The sequence below is a fragment of the Diabrotica virgifera genome, chromosome 7, assembly GCF_917563875.1.
Source record: "Diabrotica virgifera virgifera chromosome 7, PGI_DIABVI_V3a".
Lineage (NCBI taxonomy): Eukaryota > Metazoa > Arthropoda > Insecta > Coleoptera > Chrysomelidae > Diabrotica > Diabrotica virgifera.
In genome coordinates, this window is record NC_065449.1 from 89,170,608 (window position 1) to 89,183,429 (window position 12,822).

The following is a 12,822-nucleotide window of genomic DNA, read 5'->3' on the forward strand; positions in this document are numbered from 1 at the left end:
GTCCGAAATTTTTATTCACTTTGCGATGTGGAAAACGTGAATTACTCACGTCGCGGAGTGAGCGTTTTATTCTGACATTGGCCGAAGCAAAATACCCAGAGCGCGTTGCGGGAAAACGAAAGTACTAAATTGCCGAAATAAAAACGGTTACCGGAGATTGAGCAAAATCAAAATACCCATAACCCGACGTGGGTAATCCATTTTACCCACGACCCAAAACTGACCCAAAAATGCTGTAAGTTGCGAAATTTGAAAAATCACATTTCGGAAATCAAAACTCCTACTAAAGACTTCTACCAAACGTCATTTTAAAGAGAAATGATAGAAGTTTTTTTCTGTAAAGCAAAAGCTATACCTATCCCCGTGGAAAAAAGTTATGGGGCAAAAAACAAAATTGCTTTCTTTCGTATGTTTTTTGCTTTTTTTTTAATATATTGTTATGATCTGCTTCTTATTAATTTTATATTAATTATTATTTATTTGATTAATTATTTAATTGTCGCAAATCATACATAAAAATGAATAAAAAATCTCAGGGTGCCTTTTTATACTATTAAAAAAACTAAATTATCTCACGTTATACTTATCTTCTCTCGTGGGTTCAGTATCTCTTAGTTGATCCTAATCGGGATAAAATAGGGAAAAGAAATAAAGCAAAATATTAAAATGAACATACAGAATTGTCTTTTATTTATCAAAATCAATACTCTAAAATCTATCAAATCTAGAACCTGTGGACACAGATGTCCGAATGAAATTCTTACCAATTAAATATTATTATAGTTAAAAAAAAACAATTTATCGGTTTGTTGACTATGTTAAAGGCTACTCATCAAAGCCCTCTCCGTTCTCCAGCTTCAAAACTATCAGCATACCAGCACCAATTCTCCAACAAGCCGGGCCTCTTTTGACACGTAGTCGATTCAAACAAAACTCCAAAAATTCTCTGCTCTCCTTCTCACAATAATACAGAATCAAAGAGGTATTTCGTCTCAATTTGATCTGTCTCTCGTTCCACTTTTCAACACTATTCTCCACTATCAAACAGCCACTGGTATCTGCTAACTATCTATCCACGAAAACGTCGAACTGCTCCTTAGCGATGCCAAAAACATAATGACTTCTTTTTCAAACTCTCTCAATCATTCAAACCACTTTTCCCCTTCCAACTTGCCAAGAATCATAAACAATATTTTCCATTCGACAAACAAACAGTCTTTTTCAAAATTATTCCGACCATCCTAATTACTTTCGTGGAACCCTACAAAATTTACTCGGGTTGAAACAAAGATATTAACATTCCAAACTTTCTTTTAAATCACCTTTTCTCGAAAATGATAATTACATCCAGCTGTGGATTCTATAGTTTCCGTAGTAAACAAACTTTCTCCATTTTAAACCTAAATACATCGTCCTTTTCACTTTAATTATTCACAAAAGTCTTTAATGGTTCATCGGAAAACTCATTAAAAAAGAAATCCACTTACATCCAAACTAAATTCTAATAAATATTTACAGATCAATATACAGGGTGTATCAAATTTATGTGCCCGCGTTATAAAATAAAAAAATTTAATTTAATTTTCATTTTGCCTTTGATTGATAAATTGAAAACACAATAATATTTTTGTAAAAAAATGGACTAATTCACCCCTTTCTCAAAAACACACCCCTTCAAATGGTAGCACTCCGCGCTTTTTTCATATTTAGAGGTCCATTGGCCATACGAAACAATAAAACCCCATTAACGTTGTAGTTCCTGTTAGCTCTCTTATTTTGAACATGATCAATAACCTATTTTTGGGAAAAAGGTATTTATGCTATTTTATTGCTGGAATCGAATCTTAAGATTGCATAATAAATTGGTAATATACATAGGTATGAAAAGTCCGCAGAAACTGTGCTATTTTGTTTATAAACAAATTAGCGATCAGAAATCTTCTTTTTTTTTCAATTACTGCTCTGTACATAAGTCCGAAGATTTTAACTTTAAACCAAAAACATCCAAATAAAAATTCGCCGTAATTTAATTTTACATAGAGATATTTTTTTCCGATTTCCTTCGACGAAAATCTTTATCTTTCAGGACTTGTTGCCCGCTACCTGATCTTACTAAAAATTTAGAAAGAATTATAATATTTAAAATGAATGATGTAGAACTGGATATGTTTGATGTTACCAAAGCAACAGCTTTGACATATGTCAATACGTTTGAAGTCAAAATGTGGGAAGATCTTTGTTTGGGAGAAAAAATAGTTGTGGATTTTAAAAATATGAAAATTGGCCAAGCTGCTGCACTAGGTCCCAAAGTCTTTAGAAGGATCGAATTTATTTTGGAAGTAAGAATATCTTTAGTACTAGTTATTTGCGGATAATGTATTTTTTCTACAACCGTATTAAAAATGCAATTTTTAGCACTCCATACGAGCGGTAAAAATGCTACTTTAAGGCACTAGTGCTTTAAAAATTTTTTAAGGCAGTGCTGCAGTTCGTATTGACCGTATAGGCAATTTTGATGTAATGTCAAAAAAATATGAAAATGGAATGTCAGTCAAGTTCAAGTAAAAGTTTTTGTAGATATTGTCCTGTAATTACGTTTGTAGAAAAAATATTGTATGATATGCGTGTTAAAAAGTACATTTTTAAGGCACTCATGTGAATTGCAGAACTCGCTATCGCTCATACTGCAAACTTTCACATGTGTGTCTTAAACGTGTACTTTTAACACTTATATCATAAATAACTATTAAAAGTTTTAAATAAATTTATATATTGTGACGAGAGCATTAAGACCGGCAAAATAACGCAAAACACCGAAACCATAATACGTTGTAAAATAAAAAGGGATGAGTCAAAACGGCAACAGGTGTATGTTGTATGTGTAAAAAGATATGAAACTAGTAGAGTTGGGAAATTATCAATAGAAACCTATAAATTTATATTATATTGATAGTTTCCCACCTTTAGACGTATCGGAGGAGTTTGGCATGTGCTACTGTGACAGGAGAATTTTATAAAATTCTCCTGTGACAGTTTGACTCCAATACGTCTAACGGTGAGAAACTATCAATATAATGTAGATTTATAAGTTTTTGTTGATAATTTCTCAGCTCCACTAGTTTCATCTCCTTTTACTTTACAACGTATTGTGTTTTCCATCTTTTCCTTTATTTACGACTATAATTTTGACACAATCTTTTTTAATTATTTAATTATTAAGGTACGAAAACTCTTTCCTTGTGGCAGGTTAACTTTAGTATTGGGTTTATGGGATTGGCCACAATTGTTGGTGTAATGAAAAGGAATTCTTAAAGGAAATATTGTTTGACGTTTAGATTTCCACTCCTGAAATCGTCCTCAGAAATTTAAAAAGAAAATTAGGTCAGACAGTTCTGGGAAAATCCTTACAACCTGATCTTTGAGGTTATGTATATCCTCCATAAGGATGCCTTAGGGCAGATCCTGAGGGATTTCATAAATCATTTGGATTTCACATTTAACATTCTAATGTAAGACATTAAGTCGACATTTAAACGGTTTTAACCGATGTATTTTTGGTGGCTTAGCATTTAATGCCTACAAGAACACTGATGATGCTTTTTTTCGAGCAAAAACGTTGTGTTGTATTTGTAGCCCTTTTTAGGGTTTTTAAAATAGATATACCTTTTATGCAAAAGATTTTTCATCAATTTTTTTTGTAATTAATGGTATACAGCCAGCTATAGAAAATTCTTCTTTGTGGATTTTAAGTTACATGTAACATGACACTAGGTCGATGAAAAGATTCACTTTAAGCGAAAATAGATGTCCCTTACACCTAAAGGTAGAAAGGCTTAGGACTAAGTAAGTAAGTAAGACGTACCTGCTTGAAAAAAAAAAGGACAGTTCCCCAGCGAGTGATACATAACAGTTACAGTATTTTTACTGTTATTTCTGACCTATTTTAGAGGGAGGGAAGATCAAATACTATTTCTATTGAAGTCATCGCACAACTTTTTGAAGTGAATACTTCTTATGCCCACTTTTTCGGCAACCACTCCCCACCGAAGAAGAAATTAGAGAAGTCATCGTAACACTGAAAAGTAATAAAACCCTCGGTTCGGATAATCTCCCTGCCGAACATTTCACAAACGGCAGCGACACCCTCCTGAAATACATGCATAAACGGATAACTGCAATCTGGTAACAGAAAGAAACACCCACAGACTGGAAGCTAGGTGTACTGTGTCCTCTACACCAAAAGGGAGACATGATGGTGTGTGATAATTATAGAGGCATCACTCTACTCAATATGGCATATAAAGTGTTGTCCAACGTATTGTACAAAATACTCCTTCCCTATGCCGAACAAATAGTGGGAGGATATCAGTGCGGTTTCCGTCCTAATAAATCAACAACGAACCAGATATTTACAGTGAGGCAGATCCTTGAAAAAGCCCTAGAGTTCGGCGTCGACACCCACCACATATTCGTGGACTTTAAAGCCGCATACGATTCAGTTAATTGAGGTAAACTTCTACTTCCTATGGTAGAATTTCAAATACCGCTTCATCTTATCCAATTAACTGAACTTACACTGACAGGAGCAGAGAGCATGGTAAAAATCCAAAACGAGCTCTCAAAACCCTTCCATTGCAAAAATCGACTAAGACATTGGGATAGCGTAGTGGGATTCACAGCATCCATTATTAGGCATCCAATTAAGAGCAAGACACATTCTTTTAAAATTTAAATGTCCTTGGTAAACAAACACACGTTTGTTTATTATACATATTACGTGACCCAGATTACTCCACACAAGTGTACCAGTTGTCAATCCTGCGGTGTCAGCGAATCAATATTACATATTCCTAATTCATGGCCAAAGCTGACTCAGCACAAATAATATCAACACTTTCTCTTTTATTTATATACACAGAAAACATCGGGAGGCGTTCTAATTCCATTGCGTGATCAATCATCATTGATAATTGAGATACACCAGAGGGTGAACGTACATTAGCACACCAACTCTTTACAGTCGTACTCCGAGTTGATAATAAATGAATATACTGTGAGTAGTGTTTACTTCATCAACCCCTATCGTAGGGGGTAACTACCCCCAACCACTCTGAGATGGTCCAGATGATGTAGAACCAATATAAGTGTGATGGACTATCGTGTCTCTTATTTAACCTGGCATTATAAAAAATAATTTGAGAGTCCCAGATTACTACGAATGTTACTATCTTTAACAAATCAGTACAAATTGTCGGATACGCAGATGACATAGACATCATAGGTAGGTCCACAGAATCTCTGACTGAAGCATTTCGGTCGTTAAGAGCATCTGCACAGAGAATGGCACTAAATATAAATGTTCAAAATACCAAATATATGTGTTGCACTAAAGATAACAATTTCAGTTAAGAAATTAAAAGAAGAATAGTGCTCGCTAATAAGTGCTACTATGGCTTAATACTCCGGTCAACTTACGCATCCGAGGCTACAAAAATTACCATAAACTGAAAATTGGCAGGATTGTTGAGAAATTGTAAATGAGAGATTGTAAATGAAATCTAAAAGTCCTCATAAGTCCGACCCCTGCTAAAAATGTTACGCGGGGTCAAAGGTCATCAAATATATTTTTTAGCGATTTTGAGCGAAACGGTAAATTTTATTGTAAAATTAGTTCTAACAAAAAATGTAGATTAGATAATTTGCTATAAAAAATTCCTTATTACTTTTTTTCCTGAGAGCCACCGTTTTTGAGATATAACGATTCAAAAAGTGGTAATCGTCATAATATGCGCACACGTTTCCACACCACCTTTGAGGTAATGTACTTAGCTCGTTTTTTTAACGTGGTTTCCCCAGTAGGCCTATTCCACGGATCTGTTATGATTCTGTTTAATCTAAAGCTATTTAATAATTGATATTGGCAAGGGTTAAAAATGATAAAAGGTATATAAAGCGGTATAAATTAAAAAAAAAAGGGAAATTTATCAAACTGGTCTATAATTTTCTTATATTTCTGCTTCACTTGTTCTTCTTCTCATTGTTCTTCTTCCTCTTCTTCATCTTCTAGTTCTTCTTCTTATTCTTCTTGTGCTTCTTCTTCTTCTTCTTCTTCTTCTTCTTCTTCTTCTTCTTCTTCTTCTTCTTCTTCTTCTTCTTCTTCTTCTTCTTCTTTTTCTTCTTGTTCATCCTGGGTACAAGTAAATTGTCCCAAAAATAACACATCGCATGGCTCCTCGACAGAATCAAATGAATCCTCAATTGTTGGTGATTCACCATTGGAGCACGACCCGTTTTGATAATTAGTGCATGCTACCGAACAAACTTTTTTTCAACCACAATTAGCGCTACATCTCTTTTTACAGTTGCAAAAAATTGTGTTCAGGAGTTTTTTCGGCGCAGGGGGAGTAAAGTTTGAATTGGTTCTAATAAACTGTCGACTAATTTCCATACCCAATCTTTTGGATCTAGCTGATAACCAAGCCACACTTGAACTTGGTAATATACCCGAAAAAGATGTTGATGAGCAGCCGCTGAGGTTGGAGGAAGACAAGAAAGTTGCACTTGTTTTTGTTTCGAGTACTTTTAAAAAACATGCATATCGAAACTTATCTAAGCACGTAGTTTTCTTAGGCGCTCCATACATAGAGAGAAGAAATCTAATTCCGTTGGAAATAACTTCTTGTGAAGTTGAATAGGGATGTTCACTAATTTTTAAATATAGTTAAATTCAATAGATTACAAGGTATATAAAAACTAAACAATCATAAAACTGTTTAAAAATGTATATTTTTTAAGATAAAGAGTTCATAATGTTGATTTTCTTGGAGGCTAGAAAAACGGTACCCTGCAGCGAGGCTACGCTCTGTGACGTCAGCACAGTCGTCTTTGATCGACGACTAGTTTTGTATACTTATTTACTCAGTGTATTTGAATGTGCGCAGTTTTTTACGTATTTAATTATTAAAAATAAAGCCAAATAAGTGGTGTTTTGTTCCTGGGTGTGTAAATACATCAAAAAACAGTTCTGACAAGATTTTTATTACCGTTCCAGCCAATTTAAAACAGAAAAAGAAATGGTTTGTTGCAGCTAGAACTTAAAATAACTAAAGAAATAACTTAATAAAATAAACATTATGGAAGTTTTCCAGAGACTTTCGGCCCTCGGTAATAATGTAATTGTTCTTTCTGCATTTACATTTTTCAAAAATACTTATTAGTTTTCTCAGGATTCGAAAAAAATGAATGAATTTAAATAGCATTGGACCAAGATTTACCTACCCCCTTAAAGAGTAAATGAAAAAGTTTCGGGACCTCAAATTTGTATTCCTTAAACTGGGATATTCCTAAAAACGGGATTCTAATAATACATACAGTAAAAGTAAACCTTGAAATAACTACATTGGATGTAGGTATGACTTTATATTATATTAAAATCAATAATAATTTAGTGAAAAGATTGGTTGAAATGAAAATGTATAATACCCAAGTTCAAAAATATTTTTTACCTTGGAACAGTTGTCAACTCGAAATACGAAACAACCGAAATAAGATCTAGAGTTGAAAAGGACATAGCAACATTTAACAACATGAATGAGAAATATTTTCACCCATTGCGATATCATATCTCTCCCACTAAAAATGCGGCTGCTAAAATGTTATTATTTCCGGTCTTGCTATATGGCGCAGAGGCCTGGACAATATTGGAAACATGAATGAAAAAGCTAGAGGCATTCGAGATGTGGGTGTACCCACGTATCTTCAAAATATCCTGGGTGACCCACACCAACGTACAGGTATTGCGTCGAATGGGAAAACAAAAAGAAATCTCTTTTACAATTAAGAAACGAAATCTTAAATATTTCGGTCATATCATGAGGCATGATAAATATCATATACTCCAACTAATAACGCAAGGTAAAATAGAGAGCAAACGAGGACCCGGAAGAAAAGACACTCATGACTTAAAAACTTACGCCAATGATTTGGACAAAAATCGATCGAGTTATTCAGAAACGCCTCAAATGAAATTAAAATTGCCATGATGATAGCCAACGTCCACAACGGACAAGGCACATGAAGAAGAAAAAAAATATTTTTAATACACCTAACCAAGGTAAAGTAATAACCAGCCAATGTATGTATACAATATGCATGCGTACAATGCATGCATACAACTTTCTCTATTTTTTTTTGTGGAGTATTAAGCATTTATTTTTTTAGCTTAAAGAAGACATGGAAAATTATATGGAATATACGCTCAGTAAAGCTGTGGTAGATTTATTTTTTTACAAGATGCCAATAAATCATACACCATTGTTACATCTACACTGCAGTCGGTAGTTTATACGAATCGGCTTTCTGAAAACCTTCTTCCGTTTTATTTGTTTATTTTTGTAAAACTCAAAATATGTCCTTACAAACAGTCTATCCACTTTAAACTAAACAAATTCACCATAAAAGTCCACTTTAACCCTGATAAAACAAGAAGAGAACAAAATAAAATGACCTGAGACGTCAAACAGGTAAACAGTAACACTATGAGAATGGCGCGCGCTTGGGGTATGCAACTAGTGACGTCAGGCCAATAGAGAAGCGTTCTTGAAATTTAAAATAATGCTAGATTTCTAATCAAGATTTTTTATAGAAAGGCTTTTTCAATTTTGTTGAAATTTTGGACAATTATTCCTAGGGTGTTTCTTAATCGTTTTACATGTTTGAAATGACTTTTTATTTTTTTGTGAACATCCCTATTAGTTTTTTTAAAAACTTCAGCGCATTCAAATAAATCTTGTTTTTCAAACATTTTAAAAACAGTCGTTTTACCCCTCCTGAAAAATACAGATGTCGTATCACAGCCAGTTATTGCATCTAAAAATAGTATATAAACTTATCTTTCAGCATTGAAATGAACCGAGATTTCTGGTAAGTATTTGCAAGAAATTTCTGTTGAGTGGTAGATACTGTCATAGATTGATCAAATAAAATATTAAAAGATGAAGATGTTGCTGAAGTTCTACGACGTTGTTCTGCAGCTTTAATATTTCTCGTACAATCATTGTAGCCATCAAATACGACAGTAATTCTGGGACCAAAATGACGCCGTACATATCAATTTACTATTTTTGTTGGGATTAAGCCGTAAAATTCAAATAATTCTTATTATTTTCGCGTTACAATAACTTTGTAAAGATTTTTTTGTTGGCACTGTAATATAATACAGCTTATACATTGCATCCCTCCGTAGACCGCAAGATGTATAGTAGAAACATTATCATATTTATAATCTTATATTATTATGTGTAATATAATTTCAGTTGACCGATAGAATATTATGTTTACTTGTATTACAGTTTCAGTGATGTTTATACCTGGTGTACTAATACATACATATATTATGTATTATGACGATTAGAAGTCTTTCAACTCTTTGAATCGTTGTATCTCAAAAACAGTAGCTCTTAGGGAAAAAACTATTAAGACATTTTTTACAGATAATTATCTAACTTACATTTTTTGTTAGAACTAATTTTACGATAAAACTTACCGTTTCGCTGAAAATCGCTAAAAACCATATTTGGTGACCTTTGACCCCGCGTAAATTTTTTAGCACGGGTCGGATTTATGAGGACTTTTTAGATTTCATTTATGATGGTATTTTGAACAATCCTGCCAATTTTCAGCTTGATGGTAATTATTGTAGCCTCACTCCTATTTTTGAGTCTAACTAGACCGGTCTATAAGAAGACAGATGGCCTCAAAAATACATAGAAAAATTAAATTGACTGTACACAAAACACTAATAAGACCAGTGCTAACATATGGTGCAGAAACTTGGTAACTTACACAGAATTACCAAGAACTGCTCAAACGTTTTGAGCGAAAAATCCTAAGACGAATATATGGAGGCATAAAAGAACAAGGTTTGTGGCGCAGGCGTTACAACTTTGAGTTGTATAGAAGTTTTGGAGAACCTGACGTTGTAAAATTAATTAAGATAGCACGCATTAGATGGATAGGTCATGTAGTCAGATGAGAGGAAGATACCATAGCAGGGCCCCCGCTACCATATGTGTAAAGTGTGCAATGCACACGGGCGCCATCCTTTAGGGGCGCCAAAACCGAGGGTCAAAAATTGCAAAAATATTTACAAAAAAGATCAAAAAGCAAAAATTAATTTTAAAATAAAAGTTGAGAAATTAAATAGTTCAGTTCTATTTTGTTTGGATGACATTATTGGTCTTTCTATAGATATGAAATAAAAAATCCGGCTATAAAAATAACAAACACCCATGCCGTAGACAAAACTGTAGATAAGAAATACCTAACTATGCCCTGACTTCGTGGAAAAATTTCAAAGATGTAGGTTACATTGGTTTAGCAATAGTGTGTGGGCCGTGGGCGGTAATTATATCTCATCAATAACGATTGTGTGTTGTGTGGAGCTTAAATGATGAATCGGCAAGATTTGAAAATCGCATACCTATCAAATAACTAATTAGACAGGGCTTCATCGTCGCCCCCGTTAGCGAAATTATTCGATTCGATTTTTTTGCACAAACTTACTCAAAAAGAGGTTCTTATAACAAATCCACAGGGTGCCAGGCGGTGCCGTGGTCGAAAAATTGTCAAAACAATATTTTTAAAACAAATTCACAAAAATAATTTTTTCATTTCGTACAATTTTTTTTAGATCACTTGGATCATTTTGAGTAAAAAAGGTCTCTTTCTATTTTTTACTAAAATTGATTGTTATCGAATTATACGCGATTTAAAATTTAAAAAATGCGAAAATGGTCATTTCAAAGGCCTAATAACTCGATTAAAAATTATTATTATGAAAGTCAAAAAGTGACCAAATCAAAGATTAAAACCCCTCCTTCAAGATTCTGAAGAAATTTTTAACATTATTTTATTACCAAGCTGTTGTTTTTAATTATTAACAATTATCGCCTGTATCGTTGCCCACGCTAGCGAAATTATTTCGATTCGATTTTTTTGCAAAGACTTACTCAAAAAGCGGTCCTTATAACAAATCAAAAAAATTGTTTAAACAATTTTTTTAAACAAATTCACTAAAATAATTTTTTCACTTCGAACAATTTTTTTTTAGATAATTTATGAGCAAAAAAGGTCTCTAAAATTGATTGTTGTCGAGTTATAGGGCCATTTTCGCATTTTTCAAATCTTAAATCGCGCAAACTTGACAACAAGCAATTTTAGAAAAATGACAAGGGACCTTTTTACTAAGAATGACCCAAGTTATCAAAAAAAATTTGTTCGAAATAAAAAAAATCTTTTTGTGAATTTGTTTAAAAAAATTGTTTAAACAATTTTTCGACCACGGCACCACCTGGCGTTCTGTGGATTTGTCATAAGGACCTCTTTTTGAGTAAGTTTGTGCAAAAAAATCTAATCTGAATAATTTCGCCAATGGGGGCGACGATAGAGCCCCATCTAAATGGACAAAATTTGAAAATCGCGTTACTCTGGGTTCGTCATCCACAAAAAGGTGGCATGTTGTGAGAAAAAATGTTCTCGGGTTAAGTTTAAACCCTCTAAGTGCGACAAGATGGTCCAGCAGAATTAATTCAATAAAGCCCCTTCATATCACCAAAGTCTTCACAAAAATCATATATAACAGAATCTACAAGTGTGAAGCGGAAATCAACGAGTCACAATTTGATTTTAGGAACGCTTTGGGCACAAGGGAGGCAATGTTTTGTCTGCAAGTATTAGTACAGAGGTGTAGAGATATGAACAAGGATGTCTACAGGTGCTTTGTAGATTACTCGAAGGCCTTTGACAATGTAAGACATGACCAACTAATTGAAATTCTGCAAAACATAGGAATTGATGATAAGGACATCCGAATTGTGACAAGTCTCTACTGGAATCAGACAGCCAGGGTAAAAGTCGGCAATGCGTCCATAGAGAGCATTGATATCAGAAAAGGTGTGCGACAGGGATGTGTTCCCTCCCCTCTCCTTTTTAAGATTTATTCCGAACAAATTTTTAAAAAAGTACTGGATGCAGCAAACGAAGGCATAAAAATCAATGGAGAACTGACAAATAACATCCGATATGCGGACGATACAGTCGTACTTGCCAGTAGTATCGATGAACTTCAATATCTTATGTACAAAGTACAAAGAGCGAGTGAAGAAAGAGAACTTAACCTCAACATAAATAAAACAAAATGGATGCAGGTCAGCAAACCTCAAAAACCTGCCAGACGATTGAAAATAAAAAACTAATTAATTGAACACGTTGACTCGTATATACCTACCTATACCTTGGAACAGTCGTCAACTCTAAATGGGATCAAACAACCGAAATACGATCTAGAATTGAAAAGGCCGGAGCAATATTTAACAACATGTGAAATATATTTAGCCATTCCGACATATCTCTTCCACTAAAAATACGGCTTCTAAAATGCTATTTTTTTGTCAGTCTTGCTGTATGGCGCAGAGGCATGGACACTAACGGAATTATTAATGAGGAAACTGGAAGCATTCGAAATGTGGGTGTATTGACGTATCCTCAAAATATCCTGGACGACTCACACCACCAACGTAGAGGTATTGCTCCCAATGGGAAAACAAAAAGAAATCTCTTTCACAATTAAGAAACGGAAACTTGAATACCTCGGTCATATTATGAGACATGATAAATATCATATACTCCAACTGATAATACAGGGTAAAATAGAAAGCAAATACGGACCCGGAAGAAGATGACACTCATGGCTTCAAAACTTACGTCAATGGTTTGGACTAACATCGATCGAGTTATTCAGAAACGCCGCAAACAAAATTAAAA

At 33.9% G+C, this 12,822-nt stretch overlaps 1 protein-coding gene across 2 annotated transcripts in view; it reads left to right on the forward strand.

Moving 5' to 3' along the window:
- LOC114340991 (alpha-tocopherol transfer protein-like) overlaps positions 1–12,822 on the forward strand; it is a 57,932-nt gene that overhangs the window by 15,489 nt on the left and 29,621 nt on the right. For both annotated transcript variants that reach the window (XM_028291772.1, XM_028291774.1), the window contains exon 3: positions 2,087–2,339. In XM_028291772.1, coding sequence (XP_028147573.1) covers positions 2,087–2,339 — 253 coding nt within the window. The remainder of the gene's footprint in view (positions 1–2,086; positions 2,340–12,822) is intronic.